This window comes from Pezoporus occidentalis, unplaced genomic scaffold (assembly GCF_034315485.1).
Source record: "Pezoporus occidentalis ecotype Australia unplaced genomic scaffold, CSIRO_AGI_Poc_V1 ctg81, whole genome shotgun sequence".
NCBI lineage: Eukaryota > Metazoa > Chordata > Aves > Psittaciformes > Psittacidae > Pezoporus > Pezoporus occidentalis.
In genome coordinates, this window is record NW_026916170.1 from 3,307,295 (window position 1) to 3,333,848 (window position 26,554).

Genomic DNA, 26,554 nt, shown 5'->3' on the forward strand with positions numbered 1-26,554 from the left:
AAGGCGCTTGGTGCTAGGATGTAGGTAGGAACTCTGTAGTATTCAGTTCAAAAGTGCTGCAGCTAGGTTTTATTACTAAAATTGGCTTTTGCATAATCTGATACCACATCTTTCCTTTCAGAAGGGTAGTACCTGAAGTGAACTTTAAGGCTGATAACCATCCAGCTAACTGCAGTTCCCATGTATTGGTGAGCTACCTAGAGTTCAAAGTGTGTTTGTTTTCTTAGTCTTCCATGCCCTGTGGTCTCTAGCACATTTTTCTCTCCCTGGACATGTTGTGTAGCACGTATTTTTGGGGTAGATTCAGGCTGAGATTATAATTATCCTACATACTTGTGGTCTGGCCTGGTATTATCCATCACAATACTGTCATGTGCTGGGCATCGACAACATACTTAAAAAGCTATTTTTTATGTGATATAACTCACATGTTGGGTAATCTTCTTGTAGTATTAAGGAAAACTTGCCAACACTTTCAGCACAAGAGTTCCCAGAGGTTTGTTTCTGTCGCAGGCGGGCTGCATCATGCAGGCAAGCAGTCTGAATTGCGTCTTTTTTACAGGTCCTTCTTTGCTGTATGGGAAGAGTTGGATGAAGTAAATGATCTGCAAAATGTCACAGCATTACAAAACAATGGCATGGTCTAATCCTTTCACCTCATTTCAGCTTCCCATTCCAGTCCCCGGTCATGGTTTACAAGACACTGAACTCAAGATCCACTTGCAACTTCAGCTCCCTAGTGTCAGCCACAGCATCCCACCTTCAGACTCTCATTTTCCTTAGCACATGTAGGAGCCTGCTCTTATCTGTTCACTGAAGTGCTGCTATTCTCAGTTGTTACTCCTCTAAACTGATGTTTTTTTTAAATTGCTTCAGTCCTGGCAGCTTACTTGTGCTCAGCAGTGCTGCCTGGAATACCTGCTCTGCATTTGGTTTCCTTCCCCAGGCTGCAACTCCTTTGCTTGATTCTCTTTGAGACAAACACACCATGATGCTTGGAGATTACTTGATTTCCTCGCTTGAAACGGCTTCTACAGCATTATAGTGGTGACCTGCTGGTTGCCTATAAGAATGCTTTCTTCAGCTGCTTATGCAAGCACATTGTCTGTCATCCAAGAAGTCCTAGCTGGTGGAGTGCAAAGAGCAGACATGACAAAGCTGAGTAGTCACGCTTGTTATATCCCTAGAATCCCCACCAAGGAAAAATATAAATGGAAAGGATTCAAGTAAAGCAATTGAGAATGGATAGAAGAGGGGGGAAATGACAGTAAATAAAGAGGGCCAAGCAGAACAGCAGGGTGTATGGACAGTTGGTTAAAAGCTTATCTGCCTCTTCCAATTACAGAATTGGGAAGTTTCCTCACAGATCCAAAGATCCAAATTCTTTACTCATGAAATCCCTGTTTCCATACCTGCAGTAGTTGTTAGTACTATGCTAGCCTCATCAGTGACGTGCAAAAGTTACCTTGTTTCTGCCAAAGCCCTACAGGCTCTGCAGGGTCAGTTCTATAAACCCCCTGAAGTCTGTACCTGTCCTCATTTTTTTTTTTTTATATGTATGTTTTCATGTGCTTTCCTTTTTTTTTTTCCTTTGTTTTTTTCTTATAATCCCCTGTTAGCTGGGTTTTTTTTTTTTGGCTTGCCATTTCAGGTTACAAACCTAGGTACTCTCTGGAAGACTCCCTTTCCCAAGCACCTATTTTATGATGGATGGAATTAATCACTTTCTAGAGCAACACTTTGTTAAGTGATGTAGAAGCACACGGCTGCTTCCTCCATCCCAGGACCCTCCTGCCCAGCCTGTCCCTGTCCACAGCCTGTCCACACCATGGACCCAGGGTCTCTGCACATTGAGGGACACAACTGCCACCTTCTCATGTGCAGGTTCAACCAATAGCAAACCTGAAAATGTATCCCAGAGGCACACACACCATTAATAGCTCTTCAGTTGGTGTGAGTGGTGAGGTTTGTTTCTTGTTATGGTCTCCATGCTTGCTTTGTCAGGTCTGTGCCTCTGTATTTTGTTTCCAGTTTTCCCTGATTTTCCCATAGTTTCCCAACTGACAAGGTCCACAATCAGACAACCTTGCTGGAATAGACATTCTCACACTGCCACATGCCCTCATCAGTGAGTGTGACTGACCAGGTTTCGTTCCCATCTCTGCTTCCCTTATTATTTGTGCCAAATTTGTGTACCTCCATGTTCTTATTCAGGCTTCCTTATTTGCTTCTTATCCTGTGTTACATTAAAAAAGGGTCCTTGACCTTACCTTTGAAGGAGCAAGCACTCTCCTGCCACACACCCTTACACATATCTTTGCTTCTAGAGGCAGCGTAGGTTGCTCTTACAGCCCAAATACCAAATGTTCAGATGGCCAGAGTCAGATGAATCCAACCCTGTGTGCCTAAGCTACTTTGTTTAATAGTTTCTCGTGCTACTAAGGGCTCTTCTCATTGGGAATGATGTCAGCCATTTCTGGAGCTTGTCATGTTAGTGACTACTTTGGGACCTGACCTTTAAAGGAGATAACAGTCATTTTTGCACCTAGCCAGATGCTGCTGAGCTTGCTGTGGGAAAGAGAGATACAGTGCTTATGAGCTAACTTCATGCTTGCTTATGTGGACTGCATGAACGAGGTATAGTTTCCAGGGCTGCAGAACAATGGGCATCTGTGTTTCTCTGTTTCAATATCTTATAATACATATGATTAATATATTGAGCTTTGCCTTCTGAGCAGTGGAAGGAAAGTGGATCAGTGCAGGGAGCTTTGAGCATGCAATACTAGACAGCACCACAGTGCTATGACTAATGTTGCCATCTAAAATCTGCAGTTCAGGATGAATGGTGGATTCTACTGTATTTGTTTTCTGAAATGGTGGGCTTGCATACTCGGTGATCTCCCTGCAGGCAGGGCACTTCCTCCAGCATGGGGTGAGGATGGGCAGAAGAAGCCCAGAACCACTCTGGGGTTTGGGGCTCTGTTTTCAGGAAAGCTGATATTCCTGCACTTGGATCCTGTGATTTTTGTGTGTGCTTTTAAGGGTTTGCTCAGCTACTGAAGTAGTCTTCAGCAAAACACTTTTTCTAGTGGCAATGTATGGATTTCAGTAAGTGCCCACCAGGACTGCTGACTCAGGCTCTCTTGACTGTGGTTTGTGGAGGTATTTTGGAGAACTTGGTTCTGAAACATCCGGCGAAGCTGCATGGACCTACTGACGTACTTGTTTTTCTTTCTACGTACAGACCCTAATATGGTCAATGCAGGAGACATGAATGGTTCTGGCAACCTGATGGATTTTCTGGATGAGCCTTTCCCCGACGTTGGAACTTACGAAGATTTCCACACCATTGACTGGCTGCGGGAGAAATCGCGTGACACTGATCGCCACAGAAAGGTAAAGCTGTCAGGCCTTGATGTGTTTCAGCCCCTGGGTTACAGCCATCCTGGTGGCAAGAAAAACAAGCAGTTCTACAAAGTTACTGCTTCCTACCTTCTTCTATGACTGGAGGAACACTTCGAAAAGTATGGATGTGGCACGTCTTTAGCTTGTAAATAGGAAAGGGCTTCTGGCAACTTAATCAGCAGAGCTTCGCTGAAAAATGACTGAGTAGAGAAATTGTGCACACCTTCTTGAGGCTGAATATTTTTTGTTTTAAACACTATATACTAAAGCTGTGTTGGCCTGTATTGGCAACGTGTCTATGTTTTAATTTCAGATTACAAGCAAAAGTAAGGAATCCATATGGGAGTTCATCAAGAGTTTGCTGGATGCTTGGTCAGGATGGGTTGTAATGCTTCTCATAGGACTACTGGCAGGTATGTGTGCGTTATGCTCAGAACCATCTCACCCAAGTTTGCTGTAGTGGCGTCTGCTTCTCTTTATTGCAGTGTCTCTCCACTGATGTTTCAAGCTAAAAAGGCATCTATGCACCCATGCAGTTATAATCCTTAATAAAAATACCCACTTGCAAAGTCTTCTTAGGATAGCTGACCTGGAAAAAACGTTATGTACCTGTAGAGGGATTTTTCTATTGCTTTTGGAAACATGCATCTGATTGCTTTACACTCGGTGGGCTACTTTGACTTTCTGAATCTTAGATGCACCAAAACCAATTTCATTGTTAGGATTTTTCTCTTGTCTTCACTTACTTTAATTCTGCAACTAGATGTGATGTGGGGAAAATGTTGGTTGTAAGCACTCAAAGGGGAGCTTACCAAATTGCAATATCCACTGGGTTGTCTTCTTTATATGTGTACGAAGGGAAAATACAGTTTCAGTCTCAGTTTCAGATCTTCTTCCAGGCCAGACAGACATTATACATTTAACAGCCTGCTTAAACTCAAATGGCAAATTCATTAATTTCCCAAACTTCTCCTGTTTTCTGCTCAGTTTAGCACATCTTCCAACTTGGAAAGCTGCACTTCTCTAACCAAGCCGAAACAACTGCCATTTCTTATGCTTTTTCAGTGATGTCAGAGTGCTCTTGTATCATGCTGCTTGGTAAAAGTATGATGGGAAGTTTCACACATGGTGTGAATCTCCTGCTTACCAACTATCAAGTTAATACGTTTATTACAGTTGATTACAAGCCTCAGAAGTACTGGGGATGTTCTTGAGAAAATGTTGCTGAAGTGTCATTTTTGGTAAATTACGTTATTTATATTATATATATCATATATAATATACCGTATATAATTATATCTAATAATATATATTATATATAATATTATATCTATAGAGATATTTTTTTCCACAAAAGCTTTGATAGGAGGGTGGGATCGGAAGAGAATCCGATATAGACTATGTACTACCAGAACTGCTAAATTCTGCCTGAAGGCCAGGATTAGCCTTATCTGGGATGGAGAATTATGCTTGAAATAAAGTTAGAGCAAGCCCTTGACAGCTCTAGTCACCTCTTGCAAGCTTGTCAGTAATCCCCTCACTCATACAGTGAAGTTGGTATACACTCACACACTTCCATTTTAGTAAAAATACTCCAGAAGCTTTGTTTCAGTTCAAGTTTGCAATGAAATCTCACGCTGAAATCCTCAAGGTTGTTGAAAGCTGACCTCTGGTAAGCCCTAGCGCTGCCCTAAAATACGTCCAGCTTGGGAATGATGGTTGAGGGCAAGCTGCAGCTAAGATACGTTAGCTTTTGCAACGTTTTCAGTTACAAATGCAGAGCAACGTGGTTTGTCTCAGAGTCAAATCAATTTAGTCTGTTTTTAGACTAAAAGGACAAGGACTTGTGAATCGGCTAGAGAACAAAAATCACCTGCATACTCCTGATCTGGGATGAGCCCTGTAGACTTTTTCTGCTTAGCATTCTGTGCTTTCAGTGTTTCTGGGGCAAGGCAAAGACGGAGAGTCACCATCCCAGCCTCAGCAAGGTGTAAACACACCTTTGATGAGCGGGGTGTGTGTGTGTGTGTGTGTGTGTGTGTGTGTGTGTGTGTGTGTGTGTTACTGGTGCATGGACGAGGTTTCTTAAGCAGGTTTGAGGAGGGAGTAAATGAGTTTGGTGGGTCGGTCAAGAGGCACTTCATATCGTTTCCTTCTGTACTTGAAATACCGCCTGCTCAGAGAAGCTGGCCTGCCATGTGTGGTTCCATGGGGTTGCATGGACCAGACTGGCTCCTCCATGGTCCCTCTTGTCCTGCTGCACAGGCAGAAGCTACTGCTGCTTCAAGGGGAGCTGTATCTGTATGTTTTGAGTAACACCAACGTATATTGAAAATGAAGCAGCAGCCATTTGGGCTCAGAGCAAAGTTTCACGAGTGACTGTGGACACATAAATTAGCTTGAGTGGGTGCTGCTGCAGTCTGACACAGCTAGATCCCAGGCTCTTTCAGAGACACGTGGAGGGAGAATATGGTGTGTAACTCTGTCAAGTGGCTGGAAAGGCACTAAGGAGCTTCTGGAAATGATGTCTTAGGAGCCAGAGCTTCCTCATTTCAGGAAGGGGAAAAGAGCAGTAACAATGCTGTTTGGTGTGGAGATTGTATGAAAAGTGCTTACACTATGTGCCAGAAAAAGATGCTGAGCACTACCTGGGGTGGTCTTTGACAGAGAGTTTATACTTTCTGGAGAAATACAAAGCAACTTATGGGGAAATTAACCTAAAAATTCTAGGTGTAGGTGCCAAATTTTTAAGGTATTTTTCATCTGTAAGGAATTCTGAGTTTCTACTGTGGCCATCCTGCCAGCAGACCAGTGGGCATCCCTCCACCTAACAATTATTACTAGCCAACTGAACTATATGCCATATATAGATCACCAAAAGAGTCTGTGTTTTCTAAACTGTGTGACATAAAGTACTACCATACTAATGCTGAAATGTTCTGGAGCTGACGGTGCAAATAATCCCCTTTGCAATTCAGTGCTGTGCCACTTGGGTGATGCTATTTTCTGGCACAGGTGCATCAGGAAAACTATGTTTTCAAAGCAAAGTTTTAGCATTCTTTTTAGGGCATTGTAAAGGATAAGTATTGGCCAAGGATAAGCATAAACTAAAGGAAAAGGAGAGATGCAAAAGGATCGTATCTAAAATGAAGTTCAGCATTTCCTAACTTTGGAGTGCTCTGTTGTTTTTCATTCCAGGCAGGTTACATAGAAGGGGGAGCAAGTTCAGTTCCTTTAGTGGGAGAAGTACGGAGTTAAACTTATGCTTTATTGAGTCTAGATAGTCATGATAAGCACAAGGAACTAAGGGCTTGACTTTCTGAGGTGCTGAACAGTCTGCAACTCCCATTAATTTCATTTAAAGTTGCGATGACTCAGAACTTTGAAAACTCTAGTCCTGGTCATGTGTCTTGTGAAGGTTCACTATTGCACTATTATATTGTAAATGGCGGCCCTCCCCTCTCATTATTCTTTTCTCTGTAAAGCATGTGTAGTAAATTGCATGTCGCATTTTCCTCCTTATGTGGATCAGAAAGCATTTGGCAGAAGGGATTAGATTACCTGCAAAATTAAGTACATTTTCCTAGAGGTACTGGAGTGCATGTGAGCTTGTTATATTTGAGAACTGAATTCTTGTTCCTCACTCTGTATATTAACTTTATTGGGGAAAAATGGTCAAAAGCCTACCTGCCTTTGCACCTTCTTTGCACTCTATGAAGCATTAGTACTCACTTGCCTGGTTAAGTGTGATGTGAGCTTTGAAGATTGGGTCAACTACAGAGGATGATAAAGGTCCATGGAGAGATGCAAGAGGCACAGCATTTGGTGCTTATGTCCAGGGGATGAGGATCCTTTGTACAGTTTCCTGAAACTTTCAGAAAACTGGAGGAGAACGTAGAGCTTGCTGCAAAGCTCAGTAAGCTGTGCACACTGACGTTACCAGCGACACAGTGATTTATCATCATCTAAGAATATGGTTCATTGTTTCCATAGAAACTTGGGAAAATGGAAGCGAGTAAGCAAGAGAAAGGCAAGGTCTTCATGAAAGAAAATAATTGGTACAGACATCATTACTCCCTTCTGTAGCCTTTTTTGGTGGTCTTGTCTAGTGCATATCTTAATTCTTCAGAGTATTCCCACACAACAAAAAGACTTCACTGTTACCTAGTCATGTTGCTGCTCAGTGTGGGGACAAGGATCCTTCTTAAGGGGGTGAGAATATTTACTTAGATGTAAGCCTCTGCGAACACTAGTTTGTTTTCTGTCCTATAGAATAAAAGACAAGTTACATGTACCTGAATTATTTGAAATGGTTTTCTTTTCCTCCTGCACAGAAATGAAACTCAGAAAACTTTAGTTCCAGGTCAAATAAACTGGCTCCTGAACCCACCTGTGTGCCCCAGCTGCTAGGATAAAGGGGAGGAGCCCCACCACTGCTTCATGTAATTGCATTTTAGCAGGAGCCACAAAGCTAAAAGTTTTGGAAACATTAAACCATTTTGCATTTGCCAATGCATTGTTTTTCAGTGGTTTAGCCCCAGTAAACTCTTCCAAATCCATTACTGGTTTCCTGAAATTGTATTTAAAATGACATGCAAAAATAATGATGACTTCTACTTTCCACTGTATATGAGAGGGGTGTGGAAAATACTAAAGGACTCTTCAATCAGTTGGTGGCTTACTGCTTTCCAGAACCCCCGGACACGCGGACCGAACACAGGTCTGCCGTTCTGTGTTCTGGTCGCTTCCAGCCTTCCCCTTCCTGCTGGTGCTGGTTTCGGGAGGACACATCTGATCCCGGGGGCTGGGAATTACCGCTGCTGAAGAAACGCCCCAGAAAAACAGGATTTTCTTTTCTTGTGTCTGGCCCCGGCAAGTTTTCCCGTGTCTGTGTCCGGTGACCACCGGGTGTCACTGTAGCTCTGTATATACTGGGGAAATCTACAAGGAATCTGCTAGCTACACAGAGGATTTGAAGGGTAATTTTATTCTGCGTGCTCGGATTGCTAGTGAATGTACGTATGGGGAGCCCGATTCCGTTAAGTTCATAAGTCAGGATCCATATTGTTTCTGCGCTGAAATCTTCCTTCTAAAATGTTGCAGCAAAGCTATAGGAAAACATAATGTATCCTCCTCCTCCCCTATACCTGAAATACGGAATGCGGTTTGAGACCTGCAGCTCAGGATGAAGTCCTCCTTATCTCAGTCAAATGGTACCCCTACCTGGGACAGACTGCAGGATCAGGCTCTGTATCAGTTATGCCTTCTCTACTTGGCAGTCAGTAAATATGGAAATGATAACGTTTAAAATAAAAACCTGATGAGAGAGTATTGAAGGTCAGACCACAAGCTGGCTGTTTCTTTGCACACATGTTGTTGCCCTCTGTTCTTTGGTATATTCATGCTTACATTGCAGCTGCTTCCCCAAATCGTAGTTGTGGGGTTGTTGGTTTTTTTTTGCTGTTGTTATAATTAGATTTATTTTCCTTGCAACTTGATATTTTTTAATGCCAGTTTCTTTTTCTGCATTTCTTTTCCCAGGCACATTAGCCGGAGTGATAGATTTAGCTGTGGATTGGATGACAGACCTGAAGGAGGGTGTCTGCCTGTCTGCCTTCTGGTACAGCCACGAGCAGTGCTGCTGGACGTCTAATGAAACGACATTTGATGACAGGGACAAATGTCCCCAGTGGCAGAAGTGGTCTGAACTTCTTGTAAGCCAGTCTGAGGTATGGGAGACCTGATTAGGTTGTGGTCACAGCAGTCCAGCAATGCCTTTTTTCTTACTTCCTGATGTTCTCTCCAGAGAGTTGCTCTGAAAGAGAAAGTAATGAACCAAGTATGCTGCAAAAAAAGGCATTTCCACAGCCATTATGTGCTTAACTTGGAAGAGGTCTTATTGTTCCAGTGTCGTGTATAATGGAAAACTGCAAGATCACTCTCTCTTTTTATCAGTATTGAACCAAAAGTGTTTCATAACTCTCATAATCACCAGGGGACCTGAGCTGCTGTCCAATTTTTGTCTTTTAAACACAACTTTATGGGACAAAAATGGTGATCCCTGATAAATACATTTAAGAGGAAATGTTTGGGGTTGCAGATGGTATTTATGTATTCAAATGCTGTGAGTAGTAGTGTGAGCTGTGTAAGATCTGCGTAACAAAAATTGAATATGACATGGAGGTGGGATGAATGTGACTTTGAAGAGAACTGGCTTAAGTATGTAATGTGGCTTTTAAAAAATATCTGGTAGTGCAGTTTGGTCAATAATAGGAGAGGAAAATATGTACTTCTGTGGCATAGATAATCTCCAGCCAAGCAATTAAAAAATGGATGATGTGGAGAGGTTGTCTTGGGTCTTCCCCTTGTGTGGAGGTAGTCTGGTGCTGCAGAATGAGGGCACCTTCATCATCATACAAGTTTGTCATTCACTTTTCCTTCAGTGCTGGTTTAGGTTTACAGTACAAGAGGCTTCTGTGAATATGTATAGCCCAGTTTCCATAGTTCTGAAAAGCCATAGTGGGGTGCTCACTCTTCCTGAATATTTCCACCATTTAATGCAGGCAAAAGTCTCTGCACTGTTGCCAGTCCACAGCGCCAAGCTTCCCTTTGCCAGAGGTTTGCTAGGTTCGCCCTAGTCTTCATCAGCAGATGGTTTGCGTGGTTGTGTCTCACACTGAAGAAATATTACCCTGGTATAAAGTTGCAGGGCTGGGGATGATGTTGTAATTTAAGAGGACAAAAATACGTGGGAAGGGGAAAAAGAGGAGACTGTTAAAATTGTTATGGGATTTGGAAATCCTGTGCATGTGTTTGACATGCTGTTACTATGAAAAGCTGGAATATAAAAACGGAGCATATCTTGCAGAAAATTTATTGCTTTTGGCTGCTACTTAAAATCAGCAATCATGACTGTTGTATGCTGTGGCCTATAGGGAAGGTATCAGCTAGGAGGGCACTGTGAAACTTTACTGTGTTCACACTGAGCTTCTCATGCCCTAGTCATGGTGAAAAAAAGGGTTCATCTTGGCTTAGTTTTAGGCTCTTTCTCAAAACAAATGGGCCTCTGAGTTCTGTGGGGTTTTGGCTGCCATGGCCCAATGAATGCTATAAATATTAATAATACAGCTGTCTATTGCTGTTACACTGAAATCACAGGCAAAGCCCAACAAAAATGTAAATATGGAAAGTAAAAATTCTGTTTGGTAGCAAAAGTCTTAGGATTTGGGAAAGTTTTGCATTATTCCTGTAGCTGTAGAGGACTTGAGAAGGGATCAAAATACACTGAATTTGACTGAGATTCAGGATAATTTTACGAGTTTGTTTTGTTTTGGTGGTTTGGTTTTTGGGGGTTTTGTTGGTTTTTTTGGTTGTTTTTTTTTGTTGTTGGTGGTGGGTTTGGGGGGTTTTGTTTGTTTGTTTGTTTGTTTTTTTTATTGCTTCACTTTGTGCCTGACATTTGCATAACAGCCCTTTTAAAACAGCAGTGGACAGAAGGACTAATTTGGAGCACATTTTAGACAAATGTGCTTTGGAACAGTATCCTTAAGGGTACTTTGGTCAGAAATGTCTTCTCATCATGGCCAAAGAAACTGACATTCAGAGGACTAAGACTTAGATCAGTTCTTCCATGTGATTTAGACAATTTATGGCTATGATAAACCATGTACATATGTTCTGACTGAGAATTGTGACATGTTCTATGGTATCTCTTGAAAAATGTTTTAATTTTAGTCCTATAAAATGAGCCCAAAGCAGAGTCTTGATGTAGATTACTATGGAAAACATAATAGCACATCAGATACATACCAGGCTAAGTTTTCTCCCCTGATCACTGTTTGTAGGTGAATTATATACTTCATCTCTCTGTTCCTAAACTGCTTTCAAGGAGCAGGTGAAGTGTTGTTTTTTTTTTTGATGCAAGACTGTTTCAAACCCTCAAATTCACTGGAGGAGAGGATGTGTTAAAGCACATCAGATGCCACCCACCTTAGGTAGATCTCTGGCAAGAATCTGGTGACCCGGACCTTCCCCTGTTCTGCAGATTCAGCTAGGTCCCAACCTCAGCTTCACTAGAATTGAGGACCACATTTCTGGTGCCTTACAGCTATCCAGGGTAAAGGAAAGGACCCCAAGTCTTCCATGTCTCGTGATGCTGTGTCCGGCAACAGACTGGATTCCCATCTCAGGGCTTCTGGATCTCCTGTCATGAAGCTGAGACCTGCAAGACAGGGAAGCGCCTTTATACCTGGAATCCAGTTTTGCAGCCTTGAATCTCTCAGTCTTGAGAGCCCTGAGGAGACACATTGATGTAATGTCCACAGGAGGGCGTCTGCAAACTGTGCGATTCCCCAGCCGAGTTACAGTAGAGCTTTGGGTCTCTGGAGGAAACAAACATTGGATAGCATCCTGAGGGATGTGGTTTATTTCAGCATCCTGAGTTTGGGAGGGTTGTTTTCAGTTGTGTTCCATTTGTACCTGAACTGGACTGACGCCAGATCTGAAATACTGCTTGGTCTTGCAAACTAAAACACAACGTTTTTCTCAGTTCCTGTACTTGCTCTGTTACTGTTGCTGCCAGGGTAAATCCTTCGAGCCACTAGCAGAGTGGAAAAGATCTTGGCAGGATCATCTTTACTGGTGAGCTTTTTTGGTCTCTGATTCCCGTGTACATGCCTAAGACTGATTCAGGGCCTTAGTAATGAATGGCATGTAAATGAATGAGAAATGAGCCATTTGCTATACCGAGTTACTATTACTTCACTTCCCAAAGGTTTGTGTTTTTTCATTATTATTAATCATTATAAACTGCTGCAGTTGGACCTGCAGAATGCCAGGTATCTGGAAAATGTAACAGTGAGAGTTGTCCCAGTGGATAAGACTGAACTCACCATGTAGACTCTTGTGGGGTCCTGCCACAGTGCACTAGGTGTATGTGTTGACTGCGGTAATACGTTGACGCAGTATTCATCAGATGTGAAAGAAGAAGTAGTAAAAAGAAACAAAGTTAGTTTGACTCCAGTGAGTTTAGAAGCAAAACTGCAGCTTTCACTCAATGTTGTAGGACCAAATTGTTCTAACGGCGTTGGTCTTCTTTGGAGTTACTCCAGTTCACACTGACAGGAGAATTTTGCCCTGGGGCAACATGTCCAGAGTTTTCTCTACAGGAAGAGTAAATATTGTCATAGCTGTTTGTAATTGAAAGCACTAGGAGAAGACATTCATGAAGACAAGACTGTCTTCAGCTGTAGCAACAAAGATCCGTGGTTACTAGAGACAGATGTCAATCACTGTAAGCATGGGATCCATGACTGCTCAGTCTCAGGGCATTGGAGAATGGCACTGTATTGCTGCTGTTATTCTGCTGTTATCAGCAAAGCCTGCTTCAGCAAGCACAAGAGGACCTTAACAAATTGTCGTTCTTCCAAAGAAATCCATAAGGATAAGAGCAATGGTTCTCTTACTGCCTTTTCACATGGACAGAGACCTGGAAAATGAGGCCAGCAAGCATCCATGTTAAAAGTTGATTCCTTGCAAGTTTGCAAACAGGGGAGTCTTCTCAGCTCTAGATTTTTTATGACTGGGAACTGTGTTTTGTCAGCTCTGTTAACTGAAGACACAATACAAGTGATTAATGCCTGTTTTCCTGCTCGATTTATCATAATGTTGATATCCAGGCTGCTGTTCTGCAGAGCAAAGATAGGGGCCCCCATGTTCTTGAGCAGCTGGGATTGCATCCGGTAGGAAGAGTTCAGTTAAAGGTGAAGGATTCGTACCAATTCATGCACTGAAGTTCATCTTGGTTTTTATTCCGTAGTGTCATGTTGCTAGAGGTGGTTGTTTGAAGGCTTAATCTCCTTAAAAAGGTTTAATGTGTGTCAGTTTGATGCCTCTGACTAGATTCTGTGTTGTATGTGTAGGTAGAGTGCTTGAAATTAATCGAAAAAATTATGCTTGTGAATAGGAAGGGGTTCTAAGCCAGATTTTAACAATGGTTTTGACTTGGCCACTAGAGACAGGTAGAAAGCTTGAAGGTCACTATTGACTATGCCTTCACTATGGCACTGCACAGTCAACTGACGCTAATTATTATTGGCATTTCTATTTTGTCAGTGAAGTAAAGCTATTTAGTTTGAAGATAGGTTTTATTATTGACTAGAATGCTTTTAAAATATCAGGGCAAAAATGGCTGAGATGTGTCTGGATTGTATCTGCCAAGCTATTGTGTTTGTAAACATTTTTCAACCCTATCATAGATAGCATCATGTAGAAGGAAAGGATTAATGTATGGTTTTACCCTTACCATTTGTGGACTAGCTACTGATATACACAGGGGTGTCGTTTTAAAAGATCAGCATCTGCATGGAGAGGTAACCTTTTAATACCAGCCTTCAGAAAAAGATGTATCCCTGTCATCCATCATTGGATGAACACAGCAGCTTCCATCATTAGGTGCTTTTTTTATCACTAATTATTTTTGCCCTCATGACAGACTTGTTTGACGTTTTGCAACTTTTTGTGGTTGGCTTAATTTTTAAGTCCTTGAAAGATATTTTTAAGGTGTTTAGGTCCCTTGCAAACAGACTGTATGGACCGGTCTAAGTATGTATTAGAATGCTGCTTCTTTCCATGAGTAAGAGAATTGTTGAACTGTATGAAATAATTTCTCCTTCCTGAGGAAAAGCAACAGCTATCATATAAATGAAAAGACCAGGTTCCATGCCATCATAATCCCTAGTAGAAGTGTGAGTTTTACCATCCTGCATTTGTCTAACAATGTTTGTTACTGTTATTTTTCTAGGGTGCAAGTGCTTACATTCTAAACTATTTTCTATACATTATGTGGGCTCTATGTTTTGCTTTCCTGGCAGTCTCCCTGGTCAGAGTGTTTGCACCCTACGCCTGTGGCTCTGGAATCCCAGAGGTGAGTTTCTCTTTGTGGGTAGATATTGAAATACCAAACAAAACAAAGAAATAATAATTTGACACCTTTTCTGATTTCAGAACTGTCCTGTGAGATAGTATAGGAACAAGAAGATTGCCTTTCTGTCTCATCTGCTTTCATTCCTCTAACATGCCTTTATGGTGCTTATCAAAATCGTTCATAGTAGAAAAAGTTCAAATGCCACTGTGACAGGTTAATGCACATCATACCTCACTGCCAGAGCCTGAATTAAAAATCAGCAGCTCCCAGTCATCACTTTATGGGCTCCAAATTTTTGTGGCTGAGACACATACTCACCATAAGATTCTGCAGAATTTTCTTTGGGTTAAATTACTTGGCCCAGTTACAAACTCAGTCATTTTCTAGTCTAGGCTTTAAACGAAACCAAAATAAAATGAAGAGGTTTCCTAAGGTGCTGAAGATGCAAGATGCCAATCATTTGGGATGCCTGAAACGTGTCTGGCTTTCATCTTCTGCAAATTGCGTCCTTGTAGACAATGTTATGCTGTTGTGCCAGCATTATGGCAGCCAAAAATCTTACTTGCTTTTCAATATTTTACATACTGAGTGTCAGCCCATATTTAAGCTGTTAAAATGAGGAATCCTGTAATTCAAGCAACATAACTACTCAAGATTTTTTCAGTCAGAGAAGTCTTCTGTTAGAAGTGCTATAGAATCGCTGGGATTAGTAAGAATCTGGCAGACAGAATCAACAGCCCAAATTTTAGGAATCTTGGCTTTCTTTTCTTTTTTTTTAATCTCTAGGAGAACCATTCAAATATTTCATGGTCAATTAGGACATCCCCTCCCCAGTAATTTGAAATATTTAAATAATTTCCATGTTTCAAATTACTCACATGTATGTGTTTCTTAAGTATTTGATATATATAGTATTGATATATAAGTGGTTTTAAAAAGTTTTCATGGTTAACTGTAAATCTAGTTTCTAAGTGATAAATATCTCATGTGAGGTGATGCTCAGTTTCAGCCTGTTTCCAGGGCTACAGTCCAAACCCAAATCCCACCTTGGAGTCTGTGTGTCATGCATGTAGATTGTGCTGCATTCTAGCCATTCATATGCAAAATTAAGAGGAAATCTGTAAAAATAAGATCTCCTGGACTTTCTTATTTCATAACACTTGCATGTTTTTATGGCATGGCCATTCCAAATACTGAGAACTTTTTTTTCTCTTGTTTTAACTGGGAAAAGTCTGTGGTTGTTTATTTGCTTCTTTTTCGGCTTTGTTAAAGTTGAGTCTAGTTTAACTCTGATCTGTAAGCCAAGGAGATACGCAAGAGTTTCATATTTCTATTGATCTCTGCGAGACTCCTTACCAAAGCGGGGGACCACCCGTAACAAGAGTAAAAGTGTGGTCTGCTTAACCCCTGCTCAAATATCGCTGTGGGAAAGTTGCGCTACCTACGGTTACTTTCTCTCCCTCATTGTCTCTTTTCAAGCAGTCTGCAATTTCCTTATTTTAACTCCGCTGGAATTTTAACTCCATTTGCAAGTTCAGAGTAGAAAAGGTTTCTTAAGCTCTTCAACATGTTCTTCCTGCTTTCCAGATAAAAACCATCTTGAGTGGGTTCATTATTAGGGGCTACCTGGGAAAGTGGACACTTTTAATCAAAACAGTCACCTTGGTTCTGGTGGTATCTTCAGGCCTCAGCCTTGGGAAAGAGGGGCCGTTAGTCCACGTGGCCTGCTGTTGTGGAAACTTCTTCAGCAGCCTTTTCTCAAAGTACAGCAAGAACGAAGGAAAGAGAAGAGAGGTGAGGTTGACTCCCATCATCTCTAATTTCCCTCTCCAAATACTTGGTGTTTCAAAGGACTCATGCCTTGTATGTAAATATTTGCCTTGCAGGTGCTTTCAGCTGCAGCTGCCGCAGGAGTTTCGGTTGCCTTTGGTGCTCCAATTGGAGGTGTGCTTTTTAGTCTGGAAGAGGTGAGACCCGGCAGTTTGCTTGTTTCAATAAATATATTTTCATTTGATACCTTTTTCTAAGACTCCTCTTTATTTTTCAAGCACTTACATGCCCATTTTTCTTCTGAAGCAAAAATTATCTTTGATTTCTAGTAATAAGAAATAACCAGATATTCTAGCCTAATTTGAGTAAAGCAGCAGCATTGGCTTTCTGGAAACAAATGAAATGAATCAATTTGGAAATGTATCCCTGTGCTGAGGTTTCTTTAGCTGGCACATGGGCTGAGCTGTCGAGCATCCTTCTTACCATCTCTAGCCAGTAACTTTGGATTTTGGTTTATTGATTTTTAACTGATTGCTGCTCCCTACCTGAAATCTAAAAATGCCTTTTCTCATACCTCTGTGGAAAACATTCCGGCTGTGGTAAGGACTAGTGCTTCCAGTAAAGTCAGATGTAGAGACACAGATGAAACGTGGTGATGGTAATTAAAGCAAACATTCTCTGTCACATTCATGAAGTGTTTACGGTCTCTGCTTGGTTTTAGGTCAGTTACTACTTTCCTCTGAAAACTCTCTGGAGGTCATTTTTTGCTGCTCTCGTGGCTGCCTTCACACTGAGGTCCATCAATCCTTTTGGAAACAGCCGGCTGGTCTTGTTCTACGTGGAGTACCACACCCCCTGGTACATGGCCGAGCTCTTCCCCTTCATCTTGCTTGGTGTCTTCGGCGGCCTCTGGGGGACCCTCTTTATTCGATGCAACATTGCCTGGTGCAGGAGGCGAAAGACCACCAGACTTGGGAAATACCCAGTCCTGGAGGTCATAGTGATAACGGCTATCACTGCCATCATTGCCTATCCCAACCCCTACACGCGGAGGAGCACCAGTGAGCTGATCTCGGAGCTCTTCAATGACTGCGGTGCACTGGAGTCCTCCCAGCTCTGCGACTACATCAATGACCCAAACATGACCCGGCCAGTGGATGACATTCCTGACAGACCTGCTGGCCCTGGAGTCTACACTGCCATGTGGCAGCTCGCCTTGGCCTTGGTGTTTAAAATTGTTATCACAATATTCACTTTCGGCATGAAGGTAAACGGGACAGGCACAGAAGCTGTCATGAGCACAAGGCGCAGATGGGTTGCCATCAGCAGCTGTGGTCTATCTGGCAGGGCTTTTGCACCTCTGACCTACACGTAGCCATGCAAGTGTTGATGAGATATCTGTTGGTTCATCTACCTTGCTTTATGGGCCCCTGTTGCAGCAGAGGGATGAGCCCGCTTTTTCACTTTCTAGTCATCTGCAGTTTTATTAAGTGAAACAGAAATCTGCGTGGGAATTTAAATCCATTATTGCCGATAGGCAAATTCAAAATGATTCCCACTGCAGCAGTCTTTCAGTTCTCTTGGGAATATGAGTTATTTACACTGCTGTTTGTCTTGTTGAATTAATGTGTTAATGTGCCTCAAGGTAGCTATGCTCAGGGAAACGATAGCTTTAAATTTACTGATTTTCACACCTAAAATCTCAGAAAAATATAAAAGTAGCTGAAAAGCTCTATTTTTTTTTTTATCTTTTAAAACACCATAGCTTGAAAAAAAGAAGGAATGAGTGGCAGGAATGATGGATGTATGATTTCATTATTCTGAGTCTGCAACCTTTTCCTTCTCCTCCTCCCCATAAATGGGTGATGAAAGATCCAAGAACAATTTATTCAAGGTTTCAGTATATACAAAACTGTTAGTGGTGAGTTTTATATGTCTGAATTCTAGAGTCCATATAAAATACATATCTGTCTGCCTGTGGTTCCCATCATCTGTGCATTTAGTTCTTGATCTGATTGCAGCAGACAATGGGAAGTTTTTCTAAATTGTACACTGTAGTTTATATCACACTCAAAGCTAAAGCATCTCATCTTTTTCTTAAACACTGTGCTTGAAATGAAGATCCATCTTTTAGAAGGTCTTTTACTTGAAATATAATAGGAAATTGTTGGAGTCTTGCTTTTCTTTTGTGTTTTTCTCCATCTAAAGACAAGAACTCCTGAATGGTAGAAGGTCACTCAGGACCAGTGACTAAGTAAGTCCTGCTGATTTCTTGAGCAGTGGGAGCAAATAGGAGTTTAAGAGCACTTGGATGTTGCAGATAGATATATTTCTGGAGGAGGACTTGGAATGAGATGCCCTTCACTGCAGAAACTAATTTATGTCTGGCAATCAGTTGTTTTGCTTGTTTGTTTGTTTAAAAGGGTCTGAGTTTGGTTCTTTGTTTAATCTGTGGTTCTTTGTTTACTCTATATATTTAAAATTTGTTAGAAGCAATTGACAGTTTCAGCTACTGTGCAAAAGAACAGACTAAATATCTTTACCCACCAAATGTAGAAGACTCAATCCAACTGTATCAACCAAATTAACACTATACGGTGGGGGAGATAGTGCTTGCTGTTATCAGCCCTCAGGCCTCGGGGCCTTACTGAGGTTTAGTTTAATTCTCTAGGAAGCTCAAGGCATATTTTCAGAATTAAAAACATATAACCACTTTTCAACTCTAAAACCAGTAAAAACTCCATGCAAGCCCTTGCCACAGCAAGGTAATGATTCATAGAGCTTCCTGGAAAATCTGTAGCAAACTGAGATGAAGAAATAGCTGCCCCTGGCCAATCAGCATCCTTTCTGTGATTTTTTTATTCTGCATTTGACATTTAATTTAAAATCTGGTCTGATTTAGCCTCAAAGAGTAGTAATAAAACTATAAAGTACTCCATGTGGTAGAGGGGGTGAAACCAAGATGTGATTTTCAGTTAAGCTGATTCTCAAGCCCATGAACAGAACATCAGCAGCTCCCATCTTCCTGCTGAGAAAGCAACAAAGGCAAAAGCAAGAGCATCTTGACTTTAAAAGCAGACTATTATTCAGAAACATCATTTAGCTATCAAATTCACTGTAATGCAGCAGGTAGGATTCAAAATTACATAAAAATTAAAAAAAAAGCATTAGCATTGTTAATACACATGTAGCCACACAAACTTAGTCACTGCAGAAACCAGTCTTGGACCACAGGGAACATCACTGTAGGCTGCTATAAGGCTATGGCTTTCTGAGCTAACACTCAATAAGGAAATGGGGTTCTCTTACCACTAATGATTAATTGTTTGATCAATAAGTAAATTACTAGTCATTTTTGTCAAGGTGCTTATGTGTCTGTGTTTTATTCAAGATCCCTTCAGGCCTTTTCATTCCCAGTATGGCTGTTGGAGCCATGGCTGGCAGGATGGTTGGGATTGGAGTAGAGCAGCTGGCATATCACCATCATGACTGGATCATCTTCAGGAACTGGTGCAGACCTGGGGCAGACTGTGTCACACCAGGACTTTATGCTATGGTGGGAGCTGCAGCTTGCTTGGGTACAGTACCTGCTGATCATGCATGAATAACACTGACGTTTGGGGACCTACAAATTGTTTATGAGGGCTTTGTGTCTGTGTTAAAAAACTATTATGCTATGCTGGCATTTCTGCACGTATTAGAGGTTGAAATCAAGATGTGATTGGCTAAAGCATGGGCAGCTTTCTCTAGAGTGGTCTCTCTAGGAATCTGCCAGGTAGTTAACAACAGAGGCTTGTAGTTACCAATGCCTATTCCTTGTAAAAAATACCTCCTGCCAAAAACCATATAGAAATTAAGAGAAAAATTGAAGTTAGGAGACAGGTTTTCAAGGAAGAGTATTTTTGCTTTTTTGTTTGTTTGGTTTGGTTTGTTCTGGAGTTGGTTTGTTGGATTTTTGTTGTTCTTGCCCTTTTGATGTAGTGAAATCCACTGTAGCTGGACTAAAGCTACTTCCTTGTTTAGACTGTGCTCTCTCTCAGTGCAAGAGACAAGCTTCCCAGTTCTGGCCAAATTTTAAGCTACAAAGAGGTAAAAATTATGGGTCTTATTTTGGCTGTGTGTCACATATGGCCAACTGAGCTGTATCCTGGTTTAGTTTTAACCATAGGCCAATATCTGATTACATCCAATCAATGGGATTTATTGAATGTAACAGGAATGATCTGTTAACTATTAAAGCAAGATCATTGGATAATACCTGACGTATCAAATTTCTGGTCTTAGATGCAACAGGAATGTTACAAGCATATAATTTGAACATGTTTTTGCCTGATCATATTTTTCCCCTTCTGTACTTGCATGTTCTGCCTCCTCTGTTTGTTGCTGTTGACACAATCATCAGATGATGAAATAATAGTGGGGAAGTATAAGACATGATTAATATTATTGGATAGGTTTGAAATGGAAGATATATTCAGGGAAAAGCTAGAAAAAAATCAGTCTTGGAGTCTCATATTTGAAAAGCAGGATCACTTGTGCAGTCAGTTATAGAGGAAGAAAGGAAAGGTGGGATTTGCTTGTCTAAATTTAATGTCTGTAATGTAGATGTCAGCATCTCAGCTAGCTGTGTTGATACCCTTCACAGGCAAAACAGAAAAATGAGATGCTGGAATGATCACTATTATCTGGCAATAGACATCTAAAACCAGGCAAATTAGCAGATGAAAAGATTTTTGGCCTCAAAAATGCCTGTTTTCCGCCAGAGATTATAAAGGCAACCTGGATCACCCCTTTTGATGTGAACACCTACAGCACTGTAGGCACATTAAATAGCTAGGATGAATCTTACTGTCAAAAGCACTAAAACACTTCCCCTTGTCCATAAAACAAATGATGCACAAAAATTTTGGTCTTATATTGCATTTGATCTTCTAGTTAGCAATCACTTTCTCTTTTAAAAGTTCCAAATCGAGGTGCAGTGACCTTAATGGAATGGTCACTGCTCATTCTTAAACTCAAGATCTGTCTCACTTCAAGTAAGAGATACAGAGTAAGTATTAAATGCTCCTTACTCTAGTATCTGCTCTCAGCTTTTCAGAGTCAGATGTTTAAGGCATTCCCCAGATGAAAGTCATATCCGGATCATCACATTAAATAATCAACAATTTAATTTTCCTGTATGCTGCTAGATTAAAAGCATCTTTTAATGACCTGTTTCTGATTTCTCTCATCTAAAATGGTGCTGTATTTTGAGGCCTAAAAATAGTAGATTTATTACATTTACCTTTTGAACAGAGGCAAAGAAATGTTACCTAATAATTCAGTGATATACACGCACTTGTCTGCAGTTATGTGATTATTTTTATCCTTTAATGTAAACTGAAGGAGTAAGGAGCTTGCTTATGAAATTAATACATAAAGACTAGGTTGAAAAATACAGCTACAAGCCTGTCTTCAGCTGCATGCCTATATGGCCTCAGAACAAGTTGTATGCAGTTCAAACTGTGTATTATACTCGTATCAAAAGCTAGGGTTTAAGCTGTAACATAGCTCTTGCAGTGGCCCTAAACTACCCTTACATAGGATTTTGTAACTGTGTCATACCCAAAGATAATGCTTAGCTTTCACTCCAGTATGAACGCGATCGGTTAATCAATATGAAGTCCAGCTCCCAGTGCTCCTACCTGACCCCCTCATGGTACTCAGCTGATTCTTGGAGTTACTTCAGAGGGCTAATGGCAGGATTCAGTTTTAGTTTCTCAAGTATCCAATATAGCTGATTTTTTTTTAGCATGCTTTCTAGTTTGTTAGCTCAGTCTTTTAGCATTCATTATTTGCTTTTCAGTGTTATCATCTTTGGCTTGAGCAAGTTCACTCAATCTTTTTGATGAAAATTGCAGTAGATTAATGTTCTCTTTCTTCAGTGAAATAAGCCCAAAAATACTTCACAAAGTATAAGGGAAAGTACTCAGCATGAATAATCTCATGCCTTTGTGAGTGTAAGACTAAAAAATGTAAATGAGTTGCATAGTATGTATACTTCAAGAACACTGAGGGAAACTTGACTGCTTTCCTTATTGGCAGGTGGTGTTACTCGAATGACAGTCTCTCTGGTGGTGATTATGTTTGAGCTAACTGGAGGCCTGGAGTACATCGTACCTCTTATGGCTGCAGCTGTCACAAGCAAGTGGGTGGCAGATGCCTTTGGGAAAGAAGGGATCTATGAAGCTCACATTCATCTAAATGGCTACCCATTTCTGGATGTGAAGGATGAATTCACCCACCGAACCCTGGCAACTGATGTCATGAGACCAAGGCGTGGTGAAGCTCCTCTCTCTGTTCTGACACAGGACAGCATGACAGTGGAGGATGTTGAGACACTAATCAAGGAGACTGACTACAATGGCTTTCCAGTAGTGGTTTCGAAAGACTCAGAGAGACTTATTGGGTTTGCACAGAGACGAGAGCTGATTCTTGCAATAAGTGAGTAGAATATCAGTGTACTGGTGTACTGTAGGTTGGTGGGAAAATTGCATGGAGTGAAGATGCAGAGCCCTCACTTTAAAAGCAAAAAGATCAGATGCTGTCTGAAGGAAGTTGGAGAAGTTTGGGCAACTGAATCTTTTGATTCAGGTCATAAATAGCAACATGGCTGAATGGTCTTGCTAGGAGATGTGTGAAAGTATCTAGCTATGTACTGATAACAAAGAAATCAGTTAAACTCAGCAAATATTTTAGATCAAAACACTTTCCTGTTCGAAAACTTTCTTTGGCATCCACATTTTCCAGAGGAAAAGGTACTGTTTCCTGATCAGCTCTAATTAAGAACATTCATAAGATCTAAGGCAGAACTGAGATTTAAAAAATCAAAACCTTCTCTGCATACATTAGTTTTCGTAAAATCCCCAGCTGTCAGGGACCTTTGGTGACCCTTTTTCTCTTTGGCTGAGTATGACAGCTCCTGATGTCATTCTGTGCTGACTCTGTGATAAACAGTTAATCTTTCCAGTATGGTTTGTGTCTTTGTGATTTAAAATCTGGATTTGGTTTCACTTTCCCAAAAGACATAGTACATGTTTTCCGTTCAGGGCAGGGCAAAACACTAGTTCTGTACCATGCTAGCAACTTTTTGATAGCTAATCCTCTCTCACTTGAAGGCCAAAGTTACTTTGCATTTATTGCAGAAGTCGTTGCTGCTCATTACCACAGAGTAGCTAATGTGTGGCAGACCTTCACCTCAGCCTGCTTCATAGTTGTGTTCATGGAGCCGTACACTAGGTCTTCATAAACTATAAAATTACTTACCAAGAGGTAAACATCACATATGGGAAAGCATTTTTTATTCTCCTGTTCAGGTTCTTATCTCCTGCTCAGGTTCTTATCTTCGGCTCAGGTTCTTATCTCCTGCTCAGCCTGACAGCATCCAGAGATATTGGAGGGATGTCTGTGAACAGTAGGAGCCCCTTTTGTGCAGCACTGTAGCCAGGGAATGAGATCTTCTGAAAAGCCCACAACAGTATCGCTTCTTTCAGTGCATTATGCCCCACAAAATGCCTTCTCAGTTTGAACTAGTATGACAAAGCATGACACTACATGGAGATGTGCTTTCAACCAAGAAGCTTCAGCTTCTTTCTCTGGACCAATACATTGTGCATCAGCAGTGTGGTGGCCCAGGGAATACTCTGCAGAAGTACTCCACTTTCTTCACACAACTGACTTCTTGGATGAAGGCAACAGCTATGGAGTCTCACATCAAATACCTGTTCAAACACCGCTCTTCCTCATGATTTACCCCTATGTATTTTTTTTCTTACTGGGTGGAGGGCTAAGCATGCTCTAGGAATGCATCCGGTTCCTGTAAAGTGAACAGCAATGCCACTTCCAATTGCTCAGAAGCATCTTGAGGAGGACTGCGTCCTTCCACTGGTCCTTGTTGAGCAGGTATGCAGGTCAGGTCAGCACAGTCACCCTCTGAGAACAGGTGCCTACATTTAAGATGGCACCTACTTTACAGTCTTACAAAGGTGTGTATTTGACCGTGCAGAACTGCTCTTAAATTTGGCCAGCTTAAGAGACATTGTACAAAAGTCAGAGTCTTGGACACAAGCCAGGTGGCCTGTACAATGTACATTTCCCAATGTGGAGCTGAGAGAGCAATGTAGTTAACATAGGCTGTGAACTGTGAACTCCTGGGTATGAGAGGCCGTTTTGCTTTTCGGAGAACTAATTCACTGTCTAGCTATGACAAAAGCCTTCTGCATAGATTACTTTGTAAAAATAGACATCATCATCCATTTTCTTTGCCTTTCTGTTAAGCTGTGTCGGTTTTTCTTACCTGCTGACTGCAAAAATGATCTGTTCTTCCCTTTTACTCTAACTCTCCCATCCTGTGAGACTGCATACAAAGTCCACCGTTTTCCTGATGCCACAGAATTTGCTCAATAGTACTACATCATTCAGATTTCTCCAGAGAGATGTTTGACTTTGAAGAGTGAAGTCATGGCTTTGGCTAATCACTGTTGTCCAGGGTCATTGCTGCCTTGGGAACAGCAATGTGGTAACTGAAATGCTTGGGCCTATTGCTTTGGGTGCTGCTTTGGAAAGGAAATACCTAGCTGTCAAGGTTTTTTATCAAAGGGTGGAAATACCGTTCAGTTTGATTAATGTTACCTCTTAGCACAGATCATATATCAAAGAGCTATGCAGGCATATTCACACTTGAAATTAGATGTATGAAACAAAACGAGACAGAGTTAGCATCATTCCTATAAATTGCAATAGGCCTTGTAATATGTGGGGTGAGAAGGCTGAAAATCATATACTGTACTGATATTAGGTTTGAGCCAGCACTGCTCCAGTTCCAGAAATATTACAAGACAATGATCATTAAAGGGAAAAAAATGCAGCTGGAATATGTTGGAAACCATTACTGTCTACACATTACAAGTCACAGGAGCAGGTTTCTGCACTTTGATTGATGGCCATGCTCTCCAAGAACATATACACACGGGTTGAGTATGTCTGATTTGCTGTACCTCTCAAGAACAGGAGCAACCTATATTAATCAAAGATAATTCTTCTAACCATTTCCAAGAATTTATAAAAAAAAAAAGGGAAAAAGAAGGCAGAGTTAAACCCTTAGAGCCAAAAATAATATGCTTATTCAGGGACAGAGAAGTTGTCTATCATTTGGAAATCCATCTCATATATTTTTTGTGTCCTGTTGTATCAATTAGATATCAGGTAAAAAATACAAAGAAAATAAACCCCTTTGATGCTAAGAATTCTTCTTGGAGCATACTTTTAACTGAAAGGCTTATTTTGTTGATGTAAACTCCAGATGTAGTGTGAATTTCACTTCACAGCTTGATCAAAGTATGAGTGGTAGCTTTTGAACTTTCGGAATTTGTCAAATATGTACCATCGAGGAAAAAATGTATCAGACTCATTTGTTGGTATATATTGCTCCTCCCTTTACTATTTTCTTTTAAGTAAGATGCTATTTTTTTCTGCCCTATTAAAATGTAGATATGCAAACACTACTTAAGGAATTAAGTGCAAACCCATAAAATTCCCCCCAGCATGCCAGAGAGATTTGCTGGCCTAGAACAACACCCATACCAACCCACATCCCTGGGATGTGAATTGGTCTTTCCCTAGCTTTGTGTTCATAAATCCATTCACCATGCCCAGATTTTCCCAACTCCACTGAGAATGTCTGGGAACAAACAAACTGCTCCAAGCCAGCTGGGACCATACACAGCTGTTGACACCCTTCCTTCAGGCATATAATAGAAGCTTCCGTTGTGATTGTCACAATGGAGGAAATGACATTATAATCGTTTGAGTTTGACAGAAACTGGATTACTGATGTTTGTGAATGCAATGAGCTGCATATTTATTCAGAAAAATATTATCCTAACCAAGAAAAAATATGCATTTTTAAAAATATCACTCATGATTGCTTCAAGGGTACAATGTCTCAAGGAAACTCAAGTTTGCTGAGTAACCCGAACTTCTGGGATCTCAATACATTAAAGACAAAAAGCATTTACCACCTTTGCTTTCCAAAGAAGGGTATTTTTTTGTTTTGTTATCAAACCTAACTCATTCTCTGCCTTGAACTTTCTATTGTACAGAGAATGCAAGACAGCGTCAGGATGGGGTGGTGAGCAACTCCATTGTGTACTTCACTGAAGACCCCCCCGAACTACCACCCAACAGTCCCCATCCACTGAAGCTGCGGCGTATTCTCAATTTGAGCCCCTTCACTGTCACTGACCATACACCAATGGAGACGGTGGTAGATATTTTCCGGAAACTCGGGCTCCGGCAGTGTCTTGTCACTCGCAGTGGGTGAGTAGATGCTGAGTCAAGCATGCTTAGAGAATGTGGGGAGATTTTCTTAGCACAAGACTTATGAGGAACAGCTGAGGGAATTGGGGTTTTCTAGTC

At 41.1% G+C, this 26,554-nt stretch overlaps 1 protein-coding gene across 3 annotated transcripts in view; it reads left to right on the plus strand.

Moving 5' to 3' along the window:
- Window positions 1–26,554, plus strand: part of CLCN4 (chloride voltage-gated channel 4) — a 44,211-nt gene that overhangs the window by 11,509 nt on the left and 6,148 nt on the right. For all 3 annotated transcript variants that reach the window (XM_062603693.1, XM_062603695.1, XM_062603694.1), the window contains exons 2-11: window positions 3,245–3,396; window positions 3,719–3,818; window positions 8,947–9,134; window positions 14,207–14,329; window positions 15,917–16,123; window positions 16,216–16,296; window positions 16,821–17,366; window positions 19,491–19,677; window positions 22,184–22,582; window positions 26,239–26,455. In XM_062603693.1, coding sequence (XP_062459677.1) covers window positions 3,245–3,396; window positions 3,719–3,818; window positions 8,947–9,134; window positions 14,207–14,329; window positions 15,917–16,123; window positions 16,216–16,296; window positions 16,821–17,366; window positions 19,491–19,677; window positions 22,184–22,582; window positions 26,239–26,455 — 2,200 coding nt within the window. The remainder of the gene's footprint in view (window positions 1–3,244; window positions 3,397–3,718; window positions 3,819–8,946; window positions 9,135–14,206; window positions 14,330–15,916; window positions 16,124–16,215; window positions 16,297–16,820; window positions 17,367–19,490; window positions 19,678–22,183; window positions 22,583–26,238; window positions 26,456–26,554) is intronic.